The 22380-nt window shown below is 41.2% G+C and overlaps 3 protein-coding genes across 8 annotated transcripts in view; 1 reads left to right on the plus strand and 2 right to left on the minus strand.

Moving 5' to 3' along the window:
• Positions 1–306: 306 nt before the first annotated feature.
• LOC128736516 (protein lethal(2)essential for life-like) lies at positions 307–906 on the minus strand. The gene has a single exon (XM_053831000.1). It carries the CDS (start codon positions 904–906, stop codon positions 307–309), a length of 600 nt encoding a protein of 199 aa, XP_053686975.1.
• A 1010-nt stretch (positions 907–1916) lies between these two features.
• LOC128736517 (protein lethal(2)essential for life-like) lies at positions 1917–2516 on the plus strand. The gene has a single exon (XM_053831001.1). The coding sequence runs from the start codon at positions 1917–1919 to the stop codon at positions 2514–2516; it is 600 nt and encodes a 199-aa protein (XP_053686976.1).
• A 3659-nt stretch (positions 2517–6175) lies between these two features.
• The window catches only part of LOC128734068 (high affinity cAMP-specific and IBMX-insensitive 3',5'-cyclic phosphodiesterase 8), a 220798-nt gene continuing 204593 nt past the window's right edge, over positions 6176–22380 (minus strand). For all 6 annotated transcript variants that reach the window (XM_053828065.1, XM_053828066.1, XM_053828063.1 and 3 more), the window contains 11 exons: positions 15798–15857; positions 15586–15643; positions 15324–15422; positions 13710–13820; positions 13479–13648; positions 13011–13410; positions 12750–12957; positions 12531–12676; positions 11455–11677; positions 10969–11397; positions 6176–10904 (listed from right to left, as the gene is read on the minus strand). In XM_053828065.1, the coding sequence (XP_053684040.1) occupies positions 10741–10904; positions 10969–11397; positions 11455–11677; positions 12531–12676; positions 12750–12957; positions 13011–13410; positions 13479–13648; positions 13710–13820; positions 15324–15422; positions 15586–15643; positions 15798–15857 (2068 nt within the window). In that variant the 3' untranslated portion in view covers positions 6176–10740. The remainder of the gene's footprint in view (positions 10905–10968; positions 11398–11454; positions 11678–12530; positions 12677–12749; positions 12958–13010; positions 13411–13478; positions 13649–13709; positions 13821–15323; positions 15423–15585; positions 15644–15797; positions 15858–22380) is intronic.

Below are 22380 nucleotides of genomic sequence, written 5' to 3' on the forward strand. Positions count from 1 at the left end.
GAATCAGAACGGTATACTAATAATACTGAAAGTTCGCAAAAGTATAACGCATGCTGACTTTTCTGCAAGCGTCAATCGTTCCCATATCAGGTACCCTTCTTTCTCGTCTATGTGAAGAACCTCTTAAAATAAAGAGTTGTGGTTTTTTGGAAAATGTGATAGGTCATAGAAATACACAATTTTCAGCAAATTAATTTTTATTAGTTTGGATCAAGAGCTGACATTGAAAGTTCAAATTTATGTAACATGTATAATCCCTGAGAATTATATTTTAAATGCATATCTTTGGTAGTGGATCCCATTGGTCTATTTCCCCTCCTTGCTCAACTCCTCAGTTGGTTTTGCTTCCGGTTTCTCCGTCAGCTTCTTCATCGGTTGACCGGTTTGAGTGATCGGAATCGCTCTAGGGCCCTCCGGTTCGGGTAAAGCCTTCTTTGGAGCAGTGATTGTAAGAATACCATCCGACGACAGGGATGAAACAATTGCTTCCGGATCGTGACCGTCCGGCAACATGTAGCGTCGTACGAAGTGACGGGAGATGTAGCCGTGTTCGTCCTGCTTTTCCTCGTGCTTTCCTTCTACCAAAATGCTATTATCAGTTGCTTTAACGGAAATCTCATTCGGAGAAAACTGCTGCACGTCCAGATTTATCTGAAACTTATCACCACCAACACTAACAGTTGATCCAGAATCCTGACCGGCGTTGCGCCACGGTCGATTGTAGCCAACACGTGGACGATTTTGTTGAAGTGCCGAACGAGTACCTGCAGCCGATGTCAGAGCCGTTAGCAAATCATCGGCTGTGAGACCGCTTCCGAAATGTTGATCCAACAGTCGGGATGTTTGCAGTGGCATATCCCAGCAGTCTTCCCACCAATCACGGAACAAAATTGGTACGAGTGGCATTTTAATTGTGGTTTACTGATTTGTTGAATTGAATCTCACTTAAATTTCAAACTGCTTATCACTTTGTGACTTACACTTCTCACTAGCTTTCACACTAATCATTTCGAATAAAAATTTGGAGTTCAGCTCATATCAGTGGGTTCATAATTTTCACAAATTTTGGTATTCATAAAGATAAGCAAACATAGGAGTTAGTTTCCTTGGTTGTTTTCGGTTCCCGATTTGAGATTTGCTAAATTAGTTTCATGTTGCGATTTTTTATCAGATAAACACATAAACTCATACTGATATTTTATTTTTCTAATTGAATTGTAAAAACGTCTTATTTCCTACAAAGGAACTTAAGACATTTGTTTCACTAACTCATGATAAACATTAGCAATAATTTAACGGGGAATTAGCAGTTATTATTTTTCGTCGAAAAGTCCAATTTAGGAAGCAGTTTTTGAGCCCAAACCGGGGGCTCTGTATTTAAAAATATATTCACTGCATTCTTCTTGCCAATCTGAACATAGCGAATGTATTTTCATGAACCGAATTTTTCATTCAAACAAATTTGTTTTTGAAATTTGTAGAATAAATGACGACTAATTTCACCTTAAATAATTTTTTTTACTGTGTATTCATGACACACACCATGGCATTAATTTGATTAATTTCAAATTTGATTATTATTCGTTCTTCGTTTTTATGCATTCTATCAAAACACGATTTTTCTAGCACCTTCATGAGGCGTGAGCAAAACATTCAGGAACTTATTCGAGCTCATTTGTTCTATAAAAGTCATGAACATTCTAGTACTTTCGAGTCGAAAACACAATGAACTCCTGCACCATCATCAGGTACGTACGACGTCGACGTTCTTGCAATGAACTCATGTATGTCTCTCTCCCGCCGCATATAAAAAGGGGAAACGTCTCACGCTCAGCATTTCAGTTCATCAAAAGCTAGTGAAGAGTGATAAGCGCAGTTTGAAATTTAGTGAGATTTAGCAAACTTAGTCAGTGAAAATGCCACTTGTTCCAATTTTGTTCCGTGACTGGTGGGAGGACTGCTGGGATATGCCACTGCAAACATCCCGACTTTTGGATCAACATTTCGGAAGTGGTCTCACAGCCGATGATTTGCTAACGGCTCTGACATCGGCTACAGCTACTCGTTCAGCACTTCAACAGCACCGTCCACGTGCTGGTTACAGTCGACCGTGGCGCAACGCCGGTCAGGATTCCGAATCAACCGTTAGTGTTGGCGGTGATAAGTTTCAGATAAATCTGGACGTGCAGCAGTTTTCTCCGAATGAGATTTCCGTTAAAGCAACTGATAATAGCATTTTGGTAGAAGGAAAGCACGAGGAAAAGCAGGACGAACACGGCTACATCTCCCGTCACTTCGTACGACGCTACATGTTGCCGGACGGTCACGACCCGGAAGCAATCGCTTCATCCCTGTCGTCGGATGGTATTCTTACAATCACTGCTCCGAAAAAGGCTTTACCCGAACCGGAGGGCCCTAGAGCGATTCCGATTACTCAAACTGGTCAACCAATGAAGAAGCTGGCTGATAAAGCGGAAGCAAAACCCGGTGAGGAGTTGAGCAAGAAGGGAAAGTAGATCAAAAAGAATCCACTTCCAAAGCTATGCATTTGAAATGTTATTTTAAGGTGCACAATGTTACCTCAATTTCAATCTAAACCGTCAACTTCTAATCGAAACTAATAAAATTAGTTTGTTCAATATTAATTCTGGCTGATTTTAGGTTCGAGAAAATAAAACCCCGCAGAATGGTTCCACTCATCACTCTCTTTACTTTAGAGTTGAATTATTTCCGATCTCAGTGTATTTTGTATTTTTTATTTGATAACATTGTTTTTTTTGTTTGTTTTCTTTTTGCATTGAACTATCTCATTTCCTATTTTATGCGTGTTACGTTAGCATAGGTAGTGTTAGTGTTTTCAGATTCTGTAGAACATTTACCATTATTCCGGAATTAGACTATTGTTTTCTATTATGATTTATATATACTATTTCGCACCCAATTGCGGGACTCTCTATCTGCTTTTTAGTTACTTTCTTATTCCGCCATATTGATTTGTTTTAATTTAGTTTAAATATTAGGCTCTAGTGTTTACGATGATTCTTTGCTAAATGTATATGTATTTTTCTTTTTCTTTTCTTCTTGTAGTTGCTTATCTGCTTGTATTGACAACGAATTAGGTTTGTTTGTTTTTCTTCTTATCCATCTTCAGACATTATATATTTTGCTGTGTATATTGACTTACAATCAGTTAACATTGTTAGTGTATATGTTATAGATTGAAAAAATTATCTCCTCGGTTCAATCTCATTCAATGGTTCGTAATAACATACAATCAAGTGTGTAAAAGTGATATGACCAGCATATCAGAGAAATAGTGTTCTATCCTATAGCTCACACACATATGTATTGTTTTCAGATTAGTTGGTTGAAGTTGTATGGATTGTTTGTTCTCCATCCATCTATGCTAGCTTTCATTGAACATTTTTCTTTTCTAAGCAAGGAAGGGGTTAGAATGACGTAAAAAAATTACTTTTTTTTTGTGCCAGTTTGCCAGTTCGTTCAGGATGATGCCCATCACATAACGTTTGATTTGTGTTCACTGTTTTCTATTAAGTAAAAAAAGAAGATATCAGTCCACGAAGTTAATGAAACCTTTCTGTTTTAATTTTGAGGATGATATCTGGACAATAGAAAAGATAACGCACATTTTTTTCCTAGCTAGACGTTGGATGATAAAAAGGGTGGCCAACTTACATGTTATTGATACGTTGTTTGATAAGTCCATAATATGGAAGGAAGGAAACCCTTCATGATTCAATCTACAACTGCTTAAACTTAAAACCGAATTCGTTGTTTGAGCCCTGTTTATAGCTGGGTAAAGAAAAAACGAATTCGGTTTCAAATTTTTTCCCATTAACAGGATATTAGCTTTTTTTTAAAAACGACTATTTCGGTAAGCTACATAGCACAATTTCTTCATTTCTACTACAGTATAAATTAGTCTCGACCCTGCAAACATTGATTTAGCTTTGCACAGTTATTTGTTGTGTTTCGCCTTTATAGTCTTTATTGGTAGCAATGATTCGAACCAATTGTTTTAATACAATATTCCAATATTCTGGCGCTGTTCTATTCATACTTTTTATTTCGTTTTTTGTTTGCTACGTTTGACACATATTGAACGGAAAAGAATTGTTGTGAGAACATTGTTGGGGTGGTATTAAACATTTATGTTTTTTGTGGTTTTTGAACAAATATTTAGTATATTCACATTTTGTGTTTTTTTTTCGATAGTTTTTGGAAGACGACAAACAATGGTTTTATGGTAGATAATCTAACGTCTACTTTTACAGCTATTGGGTAGCAATCATCATGTTCCGATTATATGAATGGAGTATATGGCGAAACTTATGTCAAGTAGAAATGAAAAGTAAAGCAAGTATGAGTACGGTTCACACTGATAACATTGCAAACTGTTTTGGCAAATTAAAATTTAACGCTCGATAGTATGATAGGCGGCCTGGAAATCTGTGGAAAAAGCTCAATGATTCCATTGAAACAACAGCGAGAGATGTGGTAGGCACGACGTGTGCAAGACAGCGTAACAGCTATTGAACCAGCCGAATGCCACGACACACGAAGGCACACAAGCAAGTCTTCAAAACGGTGAGGTGCAGGAATTTCGTCATGCCTGTGATGTGCAATCTGCTTACTGTGAAAACGACGGCAGTAGCCAGCTGAAACGAGCACATTCTGACGCTGAGACAGAACTCGGAGATCAGCTAGAACTGGATAAAAATTGTGAGCGATGACTAAGCTGTGGAGCCGCCAACACAGGAGGACATTAAGAGGGCAATCGGTGAGCTGAAAAACGGTAAGGCTGTTGGAAAAGACGGTATCCCGGTTGAACTTCTAAAAGCGGCCAGTGAGCGACTGTACGAAGCAATCCACTGAATCATTGTCAGAATTGGGGTGGAGTAAACAAATGCTGGAGGAGTGGTTGGATGGCATAATTTGCCCTATTCTTAAAAAGGACATCGAATCGAGTGTAAAAACTATCGAGGCATTACATTGCTCAATTCTGCCTATAAGGTGCTCTTCCGTGCCGTGTTCTGTATACTGAGGCAATTAGCGAAGCCCTTTGTAGGCGGGTAGCAAGCTGAGGGTCCCTTCACGAAGGATTAGATGTTAACCCTGCGTCAGTTACCAAACAAATTCCGGGAGTACAACTTGCAGACTCGTCATCTGTTTGTGGAAGTTAAGGCGGCGTACGATTCTGTCGAACGGAATGAGCTCTGGCAGATAATTCTAGAAGATAGTTTTTCTACGAAACTAGTTACGCTGATTCGTGTAACGCTGGATCGAGGGTGAGATCAAGTCGCTTTTGTGACATTAGGGGGATACACTCTTCTAACCTGCTATTAAAAATTGTCTTGGAAGGTGCAATGTGAAAAGCAATCTTGGAAAGGAACGGGACCATCTTCATGAAATCTTTCAGGCTTCTTGGTTGTGGCAGAGCACGTGGCTAGAATACCCGACGAAATAGTAGTCAAAACTATTTTTAGAGGAGAACCCATAATTGGTTCGACGCAAGATCGATAACGAACCCTCGCCACTAAAGTAGAGTTAGTAAGGGGTTTGGCATCCGCGATACTTTTGGAGGATCTTCCGCTACACATTCCCATAAATCGACTTGCTAGTGGCAATAGATGACGGAAGATGATCTGAGAAAGCACTGTTTTGTCAATAATTTCCTATTAGTCCTCACTGTTATTTGCGGCTTTGAAATTTATGAATGGGTGATGCGAGGAAGCTTGGATTCGGGACTTTTGTGGAGGAACCGTCGCATTATAAGCATTCGGTTCGTTATAAAACGACACTCCATGCAGCTAGCCTGATAGCGAACGGAATCTGTTGGCTAATGGCGACATTGAATGAAAGAAGACTTGGAAGAGCAGTTGGGAGTGCAGTTTTCGTGATGGTCGTTCCACGATGGAGCAAATATTCTCCTTCCGACATATCTTCGATAAATTCCGGAAATACAACTTGCAAATTCACTTTTGGTCATAGACTTCAAGACAGCGTACGATTCAGTTGAACCAAATTAGCTGTGGCAGACCCAGATCAAATCCCTTTCAATTCGAGTTTTAAATCCAATTTGATGTAAAACTTCAAGTTCAAATTACACTCAAGTTGCTTTTTATCGTAAAGGATACGTTCCGCGTTAATTAAAATCAAGCAAATTCTGAAAGTCAGCATAAAAATGTCAAGATTCGCAAGTAAAACGGCGAGATTTTCGAAATTCGCGTAAAAAACACGTGAATTCCGAAATTCCCATCGAAAGCCACGTTACTCCTTAAATTCGCGTCAAAAACTACGCGAAATGCAAAACTACGCATAAAAACGGGCGTTTATAGCACAATAGCAACGCATGAATGACAGAATTAGCTTTAAAATAGTGGATTAAAAAACGCGTAAAAAGCGTTTTCAATGTATTCCAATTTCATCCAACCACAAGAACAATTTTAAGTCCAATTTCTAATTCAATTGAAGGAAAACCAAATAAAGAATTTTGATCCAAATTTAAGTCCAATTTCAAATTTCATTGAAATAAAATTTCAAGTTCAACTTAGTGTCTTATTTTAAATGTATTTTGATGCCAAATTTAATTTCGATTTCAAGTCCGATTCCGGGCTCAATTAAATATCCCATGGAGTCTAATTTAATTCCAGTTTCTGATCTCAAGTCCCATTTAAAGTTCGAATTAAAATCTAATTTAATTTCATTGTACCGTGGACCCCCGTTCGTTTGACCACTTTTAATCTGAACACTTTTTAATTTGCACCCCGTTGGTTTGCACAACGTGCAAATTAAAAATGGTTCAAATATCATTCTCAACATGACATCATTTGCTTATGCAGACAATGCGCATAAACGCGATTTGTTTGTCCTGATCTAGCGTGTTTAATCTGTTTCACATTGCGTTTTCCCAACGATTATGATAGAAATCCGATTGGAGAATGAAATATTCGCTGCTTCCAACTTCCAACTGAATCAAACCACCAAAACAATAACAAAGAGTAGGGCGACCAGATCACACAAGTTCCAGCATATGCAGAGTTGCCAGCTGTTCAAATTAAAAACTAACCCCGTTAGTTTGCATGAGGAATCGTTCAAACGAACGGGGGTCCACTGTAATTCTATTTTCAACTCCGATTTTCAAATCGAATTTCAAACCTGATTTAAAACGCACTATCTAACTCCATTTCAAATCAAATTCAATGTCCCATTTTAAGTCGGATTTCAAGGCATAACGGGTGACAACTAAAATTTTGGAATTTTTTCGAGGTCCCTATACTCAACAACAAACGAGCTCAAGGAGAAATGAGAATGTGAATGTGTTAGTTTTTTCTCTCCTCTTTCTGTCAGTATTTTTTGTTTTGTTTATGCTGGCCAAGTTTTGCTTAAAATGGCGTCAAAACAAGAAGCATTCTGCAAGCGCGTTGTACACTTCTACGCATTTCCACCGAAATCTCGGGAAAAAGTTTACGGTACAACATTTAAAAAGCGAATATGTTGTGGCTTCGACTGTTTACCATATCCTAAGATGCCCGACAACTATTCGCAAGCAAGGTAGTGGAAGACCAGCCAAAATTATGGACGCAGAAGGACATCGTTCTCTTTCTCGTTTCTTCAACAACAAGCCCTCTGGTTTGGCTATCAATTAAGATGCACCAGAATGTTTGAAAAAATTTGATCCCGTTTCTACAAAACCATGATGCAGATGGACAATACGTGTTTTGGCCGGATAGAGCATCAGCGCAGTACGCCAAAAAACACAATCGTTACTTAATACCCATTCGATCCAATTTTTACCGAAAAACCACGTCCCGTAAAATCTGTCTCAGTGCGCCCAATCGAAGATTTCTTCGAGATTTTGAGTTCCTTCGTGTACAAAAATAACTGGAGAGCTACGAATTGCAAACAGTTGATTGGTAGAATCAAGAGATGCATTCGCAAAGTTGACATAGCGGCCGTACAACGCTCCTGTTTCGACGTCAAACGAAAGCTTCGCCGAACAGCCGACTACGGACCGTTTTCAAATGTATGAGTTTTTTTCAAAAATGGATAATGTATCTTTAATGTTATCTTTAATGTTATCTTTAATATCTTTGTTTATTTTGACAGCTTGAGAAAAAAATTCCAAAATTTTAGTTGTCACCCGTTATTTAATTCCAATTTCATCAATTTAAAGTAGGATTTCAAAATTCAATTTTAAGTACAAATTGAAGTCCAATTTCATTTTTAAAAACAAGTCCAACTTCAAGTTTAATTCAATTTCAATATCAAGTCTGATTTCAGGTGCAATTTCAAGCCCAATTTAAATTATGTCTTATTCTAAGCCCTAACTGCCCAGGTAGCTTCGAGATATGACGCTGGTCTAACAAGCTAGTTCTCGAATGTTCGGATCTCGACTGGGCGGTACTGCTAGATAGAGTTAGTAGGATTATTGCACTAGTCCCGTGTTTGTCCGGTACTCTAACAGCCGACTGCGAGTTCTGTCAATAAAGAAGGGTCAAGTCTTAGAAAGACCAATTCAAGTTCAATTTCTCGTTTACTTTAATTCCAATTTCATAGTACAATTTTATGGCTATTTTCAAGTCTAGTTTGAAGTCCAAATTTCAGTTCCATTCTCAGTCCAATTATAAATTATAAAGCCCAACTAGAAGTTCGAATACACACTCAAATCTAAATTCTAATCCAATGTCAAGTCAAATTTAAGTTTACATTTTCCGCCTTCTCCATAAAATTTACTGTAAAAAGTCTTTATGGTGGAACGCAAATAATCCTGACTTTGTAACTCAAGCGGTCGGAGCTCTTGGCGTTTTTGAGCGTAAAATACTGCGATCTATTCAGAATTCGGATTAAGATATGGTTATTGTGAAACGACTTAAACAGGGTAGGTCACTGCAGGGAACCCTTCAGAGGCCGATGACTTCGAGGCAGACCCGTTGGATCTGCGTTGTTGACAATGATATTAGACCTGGGGGTGTTAGAAGCGATTGGAGAACGGAAGCCCATCGTGAAAATGGGTTCGGGGATTCGGCACTCGAATCGTCACAGAAAAGGTAAAGTGAATTTAATTCTCACAATCCAGCTTGTATGCAGGGCATATTGGTCAATGTCCCTAAAAATGAGATCCAACTGTAGCTCTTTGCGGCCATATCACAACGTTTCGCATTTGGAGCAGATCAACACATTCCAGGACTTTCTTCTGCTGGTGTTCGTTGCATTTGAAAAAGCGTTTGACCGACTCAGCCACGAAAACATCTGGGGCGCACTTCTTAGTAGAGAAGTTCCAGATAAGCTAGTCCATCTCATCGAGGCTTAGTGCGAGGCGTACGAGTACCAACTGCTGTTTTTCATCGTAATGAATGAGATACTAGTTGGAGCAATTGACAGTAGACCAAATCTAAGATTATCTTAAATCGGCAGAGAAGCACTCGTTTGGAATTCACAAGGAAAACGAAGAAAAGATAGACCCAGAGGCTCACGGCAACGCAGCTTAGACAACAATCGGAGACAGGTGAAAGCCATGACGGGTAGCCATCGACAGTGGAAAGCTCTGATTTCATGCCTTTGTTCTGTCGCATTGGCGGACATGGACCAGTAGTCCAGCCTGTCGCTTTTTTGCAGATGGAGCTGAAAACCCCATCCTCCAGTAGTCATCCCGTATCCGAAATTTCAATCACTCAAATTTTTTAGTGTCTAACTAACTTCTTTAACTTCACCTATCATTGGGGGTGGCACTTATCCATTACTTGCTGCACCAATGAACTCGCTACCTTGGTTTTCAACCTGTACGCTATTCAAGTGTTCATCGAAGTACTACTTCCCTCGTCTATAGCCGTATGTCAAAATACCACCATTCTTGCGGCACAAACCCGTTGCGATTTTGGCATTTCGTGTGAACGGTACAACTGCTCGAGTTCTTTGTATTTCTCCTCCTGGACGAATTGGACTCGCTGCCTTCATTTCTGTTAATATCGTTCCATCTTCTGACCATTGGCTTTGGGGAGTATTATTCCCCACATCAAATTCGATGGATTTTCGCGATCCCTAAGAAACTATAGACGCTGCAGCGAATAATTTAGTTCGGTTGATTTTACACAGAGTTCGTCTAGCATATTGCCTCTCTAGTACTAAGGGTGTTGATTGGCTGCTTGTTTGATATTCCTTATTGCTTTCTAAAAATGTTGCATCGATAAATATTCGGAAATCCCTTCGAAAAATTATCTCTTTTGTACCAAACTTTCAATTCCATTTGCGAAAACCCTGATATTTAGTGCACATATAGTAAATTTTGGTTAAACCTTTGTTACTACTAATGCTACGATAAACCAAGTATAATATGGTTGGGTGTTTTTATCTAAACTACGAAACATTACAATTATATTATCAAGCGTTTCTCGCAACAGGACTTCCAATTTACATAACAAAACGATTCAAAACATGACCACTTCACTACCCAATATCAGAAAAAGCTCATAACAAAGTGAAACTCTAAAACATTCCGTTCTTTTTTCTTTAAATAGAATTTGCTAAAACCTAGTATCCACCAGGCGTGCAACAATAATGAGAAGTAAAATGAGACTAAAAACATTGGTCGCACTGCGATACCGACAAAATGCCTATCTATCAAATATATATGTGTGTGTGTGTGTTTGTGGTTGTTTATGCATGTATGGCTGCTTTGATTGGACAAACCGAAAACCGGACTCGCCGAACATTCTGCCCCTAGGGGAGCTCTTCCACCGAGGACGAACCGGCCGTCTCGCTGTTGAGCGTCAGCTGCATCCGCTTGATGTCGTGCAGCGTGTTGATGCCCTGCTCTTCGAACAGTTTCCACTTCGAGTAGTTGTGCTCCATGTAGCGAATGATTTCGGGCATTTCAATGAAACCTGAAAGAACAATCGAAATTCATGAGTTACGAAACAGTTCGATTTACGATTTAGATTCGCTTACTGTTCCATGCATCCATCATATCGTGAATAATGTATTCGATAAAACCAATTTGACTCTTTGAGATGCTGCAGGTCGTCCGGTCGAACATGGGCATCACAATAGGCAAATTGCGTCGCTTCTCCTCGTCCGTCTGGGTGAAATATTCCTCCGCTATTCGGCGGGCCCACTCGACGCAGAACTTCAACGGCCGGGTCGGGTTGCTGACGTCGGCACATTTGATTAGCATCCTTCGCACCAGCACCTGATTCTCGTCGTTTTCGTGCGACGAATCCCTACCGTCGACCTCCGTTCCGAACACGCTGACAAACTTGGCCAGATGTTCGAAGTGTCGGGTCATCTCCGTTGCCAGGATCATGTCGATGATGATTTGACGGGCCAGTTTGTACATTTCGCGGTCCAGGTTCTTGAAGATGTTCACCTTGTCATCGTCTACGGAAGAAGGGATTTTATTAGTGATTGAGAAATTGCGAAAAGTGGAGTACTAACTAAGCGTGAGCTTGAAGGTCGTTGCCGCATGGTGTGATTCTAGCACACAGTTATCGTTGTACAGTAGGGCAAGCTCATGGTCGGAGTTACACAGGAAGGCCGACGAGCGACCGGGATGTTCAATGTCATGGGTTGCTGCCGCAATAAGAGCCGTTGCTTCGTCCATCCGGTCCATCACCTTGATCTCGCGGGTGGCCAACTGCTGCAGGTAACATGCCGTTGCCTGTTGGAAGCATAATAAATTAGATTTTAATATTCATATTCTGTTCTGCTTAAGGTATCATAAAAAATATAGGAAGCTCTTTCCATCTATCCGGTTAGGGCTTGGAACACAAAAAACTGACTAACAAAGCATCCTGTCCTGTAGTAACATTCATTAGCTGAAAATGCACCACCTCCATCAGCGAGATTCAATCTCACGTAAGTAAAGTGAGCTCATATAATACCTGTCAGCAAAACTGATTGATGTATATGGAACAACAGTGTGTGCTTCGTTCCACGTATGTATGTTTGATACTGGGAATTTAACATCTATGTAACGATGTAAACCAACTAATTTGCCGAAGTTAAAATATTTCATTTAATTTGGGGACACCGTTGAATATTTTGATTCTGTAAATAAATTTCATCGAACAACAAGCGTGTCCGTAAATTAACAATCCTCCTCGTTGCTTAATTAGAGGTTTATTTAGAATCTATTTGTGTGCGTACTGAATTATCTAAATTAGCTGTGGTATCATGCTAGGCCAAATTAGTCCACAGAGCAAAATACCAGGCGTGTGAAGAATTGATTTTTGTATTTATTATTGAATTTTATTATATCTGACAACATCAACTATAGTGACATCCGTTGTTAAATTACGTGAACGAATGAGTTGAATTAAAAATGGAATTATGCTGAGTCGTATATTTCGGTGGCATAATATAATCGTAAATCCGATGCGGCCGAAATATTAATTGATTTTGGTAAGATGTAGATACCATTTATGGTTCAAACATGCATCGTGGATTTCTGGGATTTAAAAGCAGTATTTATGCTAAATAATGATAATGTCGTGATAGGCAGTCAAACTCACCTGCATCACATCCGCCGCATGGGTGCTGTTGTGATATGTATTCTCCGCCTTGTAATACTCCTCCATTTTGATAAGCCACAGCTTGAAGGTCATTTCATCACAGCAAAAGGTGTTGTAGACGTCGAATCTTCGAAACAGTTCAAGACCTACAATGCATAGAGGATATTAAAATTCATCATGATAAGTTACGCTAACTAGCTGAAGAATGTTGGTACGAACCTAAACAAACGAGCGGTCGCTTCTCCGTTAGATCTTCCAGCTTAAATATCTCGAAGTCCCACGCCAGCGCATTGTTCAGCAATTCGGACAGTTGTGAAGATTCTCGGGTTTTGGTGAACACGATACTGCCGGTGGACGGGCGTCCACCTCCTCGGATGATCGAATCGTTCGAACTCCTTCGTGATGAAATTATGTTGGTGGGTCCTTGCTGTTTGGGGTTAAATTCTTAATGGAAATATTTACAATGTAAAAGCTACGCACCGTCAGCAGCGCTCCTATTAGATCCGTTGCTACCGGATCTTCGGTGCGCATTTCCTTCATCTGCGGACTGTAGAGTCCTTCCCGTTTGAGAAACTCCATCACTCGATCCAGCAGTTTGACCTCCTCCTGGGAGCAACTTTCCTGCACCTGCGTTAGCAAGCTTAAAACCTTCGTGATGGGGGCCTCCAGTGGAAGCTGAGACAATTTGGCCAAACTGGTACGGCGTAAACCGTCGGAAGCTATGGATCGTACGTCGAAACTACCGCGTCGAATCGAATGCAGTGATCCCCGAGCCATCTCTTTTCCTTGCGGGAGCGTGTGCAATGCGTCGCTGGCCAGTGTCGTTAGGGTAGTTCCGGCAGCAGGTGATTCCAGAATTAAAACCAAATGGGTGGGACTTCTGAATGGAACAGGTAATCGCGTTAGTTAGTATGGGTTTCTGTTGGATTAGTATCAGCACTAACGAACCTTCCTATACATGAAACAGGTACGGCGCGGACGTGGAGATGTAGTGTTTCCTGCGATTTTCGCCGGGTGCTGATGAACCCTTCGTAGTCCTTATGTCTACTGGTTTGAGATAAAATGTTGCTAATATCGGCCGTCACCATATCGCTGAGAGATCTGCCGACGATTTCGTCCTGGAAAAGAGGGAGGTTCCAATTATTGCTAACGGTACGTGCGGAGAACGGATGGACTTGCCAGTTTCATGTTCAGGACTCTTTCACTCGCTCGATTGGCGTACTGAGTTCGCAGCGTATCATCAGTGATGATTATTGCATCCCGTGAACGGTGGAGAGCTGTGTATAAAGCCTGTAAGAAAAAGAAATCGGTCATAAGGATACCAAGTAAGACAAATTATGATGTTTTCATGCTCTTGGTCGCAGATTCGAGTTCAAACCTAATCGATCAGTTTCTAGCAGCTGATTGATGAAAAGCTTTCCTAAATTTTGTTGTGGCATAGCACAAAAAAAAAATCGAATTCAAAATAATCATGGCATATTAAGCATCTGCTAGGCAGCAGCATTATTCCATTTACTCTTCCTTGGACGCTGTTATCCGTCAATCAATTGTTTTTTTATTGTTTGCCTTTCTACGCGAAGATCAATAAACCAGCGGGTGAATAAATAAATACCCGCACACACCCACTTGTTAAAACCTGATTCGTTTTCACGTCATAAGTCTGTCGGCGCACACAGTCACTGTGGTGACAGCTCGAATGACACCTCTCATAATGATGATGAGGATGCTGGCGCGGTGCTGCTGATGATGATGCGGCGATAATATATTTGAATATAATTCAATTCAATACATCATTTCGATCCCTGTACCTCGCGCACGTGAGCAAAATGTTTACCCTCAAGCCTCAAGCCGACCGACGACGTAAAGCTGTAATCGTCATCATAAATTATTGCCTGTTCCTGTTTTGCCAAATCAGCCGGTGTTCATGCTGAGCGGAGATCTTTCGCGCCAAAGCTAGTGCGAGAAAGGACATTTGTCATGCACACATGTCGACTACATGGTATTGATGGGTGCTCTGCATATAAAATAGTACAGACAGGCATGTACAGAACGCGAATAAAATAATGGAGGCGGACAAAACAATACGGTTTGATTCTGTGGGAAGCAGCATAAGATACCAGCTTCATTATCAATGGAACGCAATGACCGTGGATAAATTATTCATTTTCCTTGCTGATTGCCAGTAAACAAGGAATTGTCTCACTGAAGATATATTGATATGCTGATCTGAAACTGAATGTAAACCGCATCTACATTTAGGTTAATCGATTTGATGACTGCCCTCAATGTCAGGACCTCAGGACGAATTAAATCTATAAAATTGGTCCAATCCTCGCGACTACGAAGCTCAACGATTTCTTTTACCCTTGTAGAACCGCTCATATGCGATTGTGAATATTATCAAAATTATCAAAAATCTTTCTGTGTGCAGGATTTTTTAATAAATTCCTATCGTTGCTTCATTCATAGGCTAAACTTTCACAATAGAAGCTAATTTGAATATTGTAGAACATTTATCAGCACTAGGCAAACGAGAGTCAGAGTCAAAGAAGTCAGAGCCAGAGTCAGAGTCAGCGTTAGAGACGCATGTAGTTAATTTTTTATCAGCAAAAAACGGATATTCTGGGTTGCCAAAGATATTCGGTTATTTGCAGGTAAAAACAAAATACCATGCGTTTCCATTGTATTTTGGCAACTTTATGTAAAAAATAATCAAAAAGCGTTATGTAACACAAGGCAGCATAAAATATTAAAGGAGGATGGAAGAAACCCCGTCGCGTCGGTCATACTAACCTGCTGTGTTGATATCACATTCTGCGGCCGGACCAGCGAGTGTTGAATCTGTCGCAGTTCCGACGAGCAGATCGATACGTGTGGCGACTCTATTATGCACTGTTGGGAGGAAGGAAAACGAGATGTTGTCAATTAAGCGAGTGCACACACTTCGGTTGAAATGCATTCATTCAAGTAATGCATTCGCCGAGCCGTGTTTCGGTTTACTGTTGGTACTGTTAGAAACGTAATATGAGTGTTTATTATAGTGAGAGCATATTACCCGGTTGAAACCAACATCCAGTAATGACATCACAGCCGTGTCGTCCTTTTCGAAAACACTGGAACGAGGAAATGTGAGATGGATTTGCTTTTAAAATAACGTAACTTTTGAACGAGGGTATAATAAAAACTGTTTTATAGCGAAAATTTTGAAATAAAACTTGAAAATGTTTCATTTAAGTTTATTGTGATGGAGTTGAGTGGAGAACTTACCTTTTCTTCACTACTGCAACCATTGTCGTATGTTGACTTCCTTTCGAGTTTCGTATAGACCTGTGCGTGATGACACAATAAGTAATGGACATTAGCAAGTTCTTATTATTGAAACTCATACAAATTAGGTCTATTTTTCATATTTTTTAAAATGAAACAAAATCACTGTTCCACTGTTAATCTTTGTTTTGAGGTGATAAAACGTGGCGCTTTCATCGCTTGGTCAGTCTCAGTGGTGGTGAATATAGTCAGCGTTGTTGCCTAACAGTAGGCGCTATGCAATCAGCTCTATCATCATTATTACCGCTCAATGAAATTCAATCGCAAAATAATAAAATTTAAGCAAATAATGAGATAAATTTAAGCTGTTTTTTCATGGAACTTCGAAAAACAGGTATTTCTAACAATTTAGATTATATAAAGGTTGTCTAGGGTAAAATTGCAACACACTCAATGTTGACGGAAAGCCAACGGGGAAAGAGAAAAAGAACAGCCAAATTTTTGAATAACGATGATTGTGTATATTAAAAACTTCCTGTAAGTAGGACATAGGCATCAGTGGACTACAAGCTATCGATTTACGGAAATCACTTACGTTTAGTATTCTTAATCCCTTTTTGTCTATCTATTCTTCTCGTTCTATCCTTTCCTTCACTTTATCTAGTATTTAGTATCTATAAATTTAATATTCGATTACTTTCCTATAACCTTTCTGTTTTAACACAATTTACCGCATGAAACAGTGGCACGTGTAGAAACGTGCACCAAACATCTCCGCAAAAAAGCAATAGGCTTTGCATTCACTACGTACTTATAAATTCAGAATTAGATTAATATTGCATGTTACACGTTATTTTTCATTTCTTAGAGATAAGTATATAGTTTTTAATTAATTTTTCACTCGTAATTCCACTTCTTAGTAGATAAGTTAGATTTTAAGGTTAATCTGAGAAATCGACTCGTTAGCAATAAGTTTCTAATTTTAAGACCATTACCATTACCAAGTAAGTAGGCTTAAGTTTGAGCATAAGTAGCCTTTAAGTACAATCTAGATAATAAGCAATTAATCGTTTAAGTACACAGGTATTTTATAAAATTATCGAATTCGAGCTGCTCGTAACTATATCACCGCACTACTATGACAAAGCGCTATCGAATGAAACCACCAGCTTGTGACGTTTCTGACGTTGAGCGAGTTGACGTTTCACTTCGCCCGGATATGGTTGATGCATGAACGTCGCCTTCGTGAGACGCGCCGACCGAGGGGTCGTAACACCCCCCTGTCTGTATTAACGACCCTTTATCGCTGAACCATTTAGTTCGCTTTGTTAGATCCGGCATGTAGTCACGCACCCATCGTTGCCAGAAGATGTTAGCCTCTATCTTCGATGCGCACCAGGACCGTCGCAAAGCCACTGCACGGTTGTCTAGAGTTGACGCCGGTTTGAGACCACTCGAGGAACCCAAGAGGAAGTGGGTTGGTGTCAAAACTGGAGTATCTGGGTCTTCCACCGGGACATGCGCTAACGGCCGCAAGTTGATCATATTCTCCACTTCGATCAGCATGTTGCGCAGTGATTCGTCGGTAGGATTCCGTACTGAACGTATTGCTGCCATGTTCCTCTTCACCGTCTGCACAAGCCTTTCCCAGGCACCTCCCATATGCGGCGAGGCTGGAGGGAGGAAAACCCATTCGGTCCATCTTGGAGGGCCGCCTTCAGCTCTTTACTCGCTGCCGTGAAATTCGTTCCGCGATCACTATAGATTTTAATTGGTACGCCTCGCCTTGCCATCATGTTCGTCAATGCTATTATGCAAGAGTCTGCACTGAGTGAGTGCGCGACTTCTAAGTGTATCGCGCGCATTGTTAAGCACGTCGTTAGCACACCGCAACGTTTCTTAACTCTTCGCCCTACCACCACATTACTCGGACCGAAATAATCGACCCGAGCAAAAGAGAAAGGTCTCGTGAATGCCGCCAGTCTTGCTTCCGGTAGATCAGCCATTGGAGGAGGTTGCGGAACTGCTTTCTCATACTTACACATCTGGCACCCTGCTTTGACTTTGTCGAACAGCTGTTTCAGCCTCGGAATCCGGTAGACATGCCGCAGCTCGTTCAAGACGGTGATGTTACTTCTGTGATGGAACCGTTCGTGACAGTCCTTCACCATTAACCAAGCTACGTAATTGCTCAGCGATAAGATTATTGGATTATGTGCATCCATCGAGGCGTACTCGCACGCGCTGATCCTACTGTGCATCCGCAGAACTTGGTGCTTGTCGAGGAAAGGATTCAGCTTGTATATCGAACTTGGCTTCATCAACGACTTCTTGGACGTTTCTGCGCTCGCGAGGACTCCGATTTCATCCGGATATGATTCTGCTTGTGCTTGTCAGAATAAGAGAATAGACGCCTGCCGCAGCTCGTCCGCCGTGAGCAGGCTATCCTTTCGTGACAATTTGTCGATCACGCAACGAAAATTGTGTTTGACGCGCAGCACTACAGCAGTGGCTCGAAGCAAACTCTGCCAACGGAAGAACCGTCGTACGTCTATCACTGGAGGTGGATTTGCTATGTGATGGAAGAGATTCGCGCGGAGTTCCTCACTTGTCGAGCTGCTCTGATGTGAATCCACAGGCCAGCATTAATTGTGCTCCCACAAGAACTTCGGTCCCGTAAACCATCTGCTTTCCTTTGTAAAATCTGGTTGCCACTCCCGCTTGGTAGCGTCGTCCGCTACGTTGTCCTTCGTGTTGATATACCTCCAATCTGCCATTTCTGTCGTCTCAAGAACCTCGCTAACACGAGCAGCGACGAATTATGAATACCGGCGGTGATCTGATCGTATCCAGCACAATACGTCACGAGAATCGCTCCAAAAAACTCGTTTGTCGATCTTGTATTTTAAGGACTTGGAGATTCGGTCCGCCAGCCGGACTCCGATGATCGCTGCCTGCAACTCCAGTCTGGGAATAGAGACGAACTTGAAAGCAGACACCCGTACTTTTACGCCCACAATGGCACATTCCCCAGAGCAACCCTACTCCATGCGTAGATAGACTACAGCGGCGAATCCAGAGAGACTTGCGTCGACAAACGTGTGCAGCTGGATATTCGTTTCTGGAGTTAGCGATGTAATAGAGCGATAACAACAAGGAATCCTGACGTCTTGCACTATAGGTAAAACCTCGATCCACTACTCCTACTTCTCGTGGAGACTGTCCGGAATTTCGTCATCCTAATCGATTTTTTTTTTGTTAGATTATAGTCACTTTAACAGCTTGGGTCATTCGTGACTTCTGCGGGGTTGGGATTTGAACCCGGATCTTCGGCGTGAGCGGAGTGAATGCTAACCACTACGCCGGGACTAACCCCGTTATCTCAACCGATGCCGGATCTCCAGATCTCCTGGAATAGAACCTTCAAGTAGACGAGCATGTTGGATACCAATTCTAGTGGATCGAAGACGGCCATGTGCGTTCGTAAAACCTCCCTCTTCGTGGGTTTACGCGTTCCAGCTAACAGGTCACGGGCGTGTTTCAGCGAGAGCTTGTACGTGAACGTATCTGTAGCCGTGTACCACATTCCTAGGACCTTCTCTGTTCCCAGCTCAGGCCCAAGTTGAGATTCTTCTCGTCGGTCTTCGTCTCCTTCATTGCCTACACCACCGCTGGCGAGTTTGAGATCCAATTGCGCATTTCAAGTCCCTCTTGAGCGTGAACGTGCTTTACATCTTTCGCCAACTGAATTGCCTCGTCTTCCGTTTCCACGCTCGCAAACATGTCGTCCACGTAATGCTGTTTTATGATCGTCTTTGCTGCTTGCGGATACTGGCCTGCGAAATTGCTCGCGTTGAGATTCTTCATGTACTGTGCACAGGATGGTGAACAGGAGGTTCCGAATGGTATAACCTGTGTTACTTACGTGCTAGGTTCGCCCGTTTCCTCGTCACTCCACAGTACTCGAAGGCAGTGCTGATCTCGCGCGGCCATCAGCATCTGCAGGTACATCTCCCTAACGTCAGCACTAAGTCGAAATTCGCGAAACCGGTAGAGCACGTAGTCCAACGGAGTCAGCAAGTCGGGCCCTTTCAGCAGCATTGAATTGAGCGAAACGCCGTTTATCATTGCTGCTGCGTCCCAAACAAACCTGATTTTCCCAGGTTTATTCGAGTTGATAACCGAGAACAGCGGCAGATACCATACTCGTTCTTGCGGTTTCTGTTGTTGTAGCTTCGACAGCTTTCTTAAGTACCCTTTCCGCCGATAGCCATCGATCTTCGCACGCAACATTTCGGTTAGCTCCGGTTTGCTGTTAGGTAGATGGACTTTTTCGTACTTCTATAGTAGAGGTACTTCGTATCTTCCGTTATCTGTTTGGGTGACAGACTGTAAAAGCTGTTGGGCACGCTCTCCTTTACCAGATATCAGAGGCTTTTTCGACTTACAGTGCCCAGACATTCCAAAGAAAAGCCTACTCCTGAATTGATTGCTGCAGCATGTAATCGGACGATTCGCTGCATGGACAGATTTCCACTGAATGGTATCCGACCAACGAGTCAGTTGTACTGGAGCCTCCGTGCACAATCCAGCCCAGACGAGCCTTCGTTGCAATCGGCTCTAACACTCAAATTGCTCTAACTTTTGAGCTGTTGGATAAAATTAATTGAAAACTGTCATGGAGAAAATTCAAAGTGCATTGTTTACATTGTGTGAGTCTTTGCATGAGGTGTACAAAGATTTGAAGAATGGCGTCGAAAGAACAGCTCGTTTACGATAAAATTCTGCACAAGTACGTCGAAAATGAGAATCTATCACAGCGTGCCTTCGGTAAAAAGTTGGGAATCCTGAACTCTACGGTTTCTCATGTCATAAAATGGTTCGAAAAACGTCAGACTGTCGATCGTAAGCCAAGATGCGGAGAAAAAAATCGTCCGTATACTGTTAGGGATCACACCCGCGTAGTTGGGGCCTTCGACGGGAAATCAAAATTCTCTATTTGAGCTGTGCAAAAAAATCTAATCTGAGCGAAAGTTTCGTGCAGAAGGCCCCGACAGAATACGCTCGCGAAAAGCCGTGCCCGGAAGTTATACGATCAAAAGCTGACGAAACTACACACCAAAATTTAAAATTCATTTTTAGCAATATGGTTTACTGAAATAAATTCAGCAAACGAATTCCTTGCTGAATACCAGCAATTGTCATATTTTGCTGAACGTTTCAGCAATAGCGGCAATAGCCAAATCCGAACTGTGAAAATAGACGTCATTTTGAATATTCGTGTTTGAAATTCGGATTCAAAACGTGTTTCTATTTTCTCGTTTTACCGTTCAACTACTTAGTGCCGTTTTAAAAGAAAGTGAGTATAATATGGATCAAGAACTGGCAGTTGTGCTTCAGTTGCTAAAAAATAGTAACTGCGACGTGGAGGAAATATTTAGTAAGTTCACTTTTTTACAAGATTACAACCAACGATTTCTTATATTTCAGAAGATTTAAGTAATGGCAGACAGGGCCCTACAACGTCACCTTCAATTGCATAGCGTCACTCATAAATGAAGCAGTGAAGCTTCGGTTTCTACAGAAGCAGTACCGCTTCAGTTTCAAACTAGCTTCAGTCAGCGTCAGCAAAACGGGTTTCACTTCGTTATGACGATCAGTTTCAACTTTTCATTAGTACTTTTCTATCAAATTTTCAGAAGAAGACCAGCAACTAGAAATGCAAATGAATTGAATTTGAGTAACAATTCCTACAATGCAACGCATATTAAAGTTAACCTTGTCAATGTCGACAAATCGTGCCTGACTTTCTGCCGTCGTCAATTGAAACAGCCACCAACTTCAACTGAAGCTTACTTGAAACGTTCAGTTCAACAAACGAAGCAAGTCACTTCATGTATGAAGCGAAGGTAAGAGAAATTCAGTTTCATTTATTTGTTTCGACAATGCCGGGCCCTGATGGCAGAAGTTTTAAAAAGTTTTTTTTTGCCATTAATTGGTGGAAGGTTTTGTTGATGGCCCTCGACGGTATTTAAAAACGCATACAAACAACAACGACTTCGATAAAAATCTGATACACTACTTATGCATCCAGCGGGGATGTCGAATGAGTTATCAGAATTTCTCTGGTCTTAGACAGCACATAATAACAAAACATTCGACGATAAAATCAAATCCATGTCAATCTCAACAACAAAACGAGCATTTAAATCAGGAAATTCTAACGCTTAGTTTCGAAGACAATATTTAGCTTGAAAATGTCCCTCAGAATATAAGAAACCCTGGCGATATTCCGATAGAATCTTTACAAAGATTTGCATCGCTGGCTGTGTGCAAGCTCATGGCTGATGCTTCGTTTAGGCAAGCTAAAGTTTTACGGATAGTGGACTTCTGTGATAGTATTATTGATCAGATGAATATATTCGTGCCACGTCGCATAGATTCTTTTCTAGAAAATTCAGGATCTCCGTTCAGCTCCAAAGAGGTAGCTGAGTTGAAAAACGATCTTCATGACCAAAAGCTTTTTGTTAACGTAAACAGTTTTGTTAAACAGGAACAGTTTTTAAAAAATGAACTGGGTTCA

Source organism: Sabethes cyaneus, chromosome 2, assembly GCF_943734655.1.
Source record: "Sabethes cyaneus chromosome 2, idSabCyanKW18_F2, whole genome shotgun sequence".
NCBI classification, from domain to species: domain Eukaryota; kingdom Metazoa; phylum Arthropoda; class Insecta; order Diptera; family Culicidae; genus Sabethes; species Sabethes cyaneus.

Excerpts from the sequence above, each read along its gene's own strand:
- LOC128736516 (XM_053831000.1), bottom strand. The coding sequence starts at position 906 with ATGCCACTCGTACCAATTTTGTTCCGTGATTGGTGGGAAGACTGCTGG.
- LOC128736517 (XM_053831001.1), top strand. The coding sequence starts at position 1,917 with ATGCCACTTGTTCCAATTTTGTTCCGTGACTGGTGGGAGGACTGCTGG.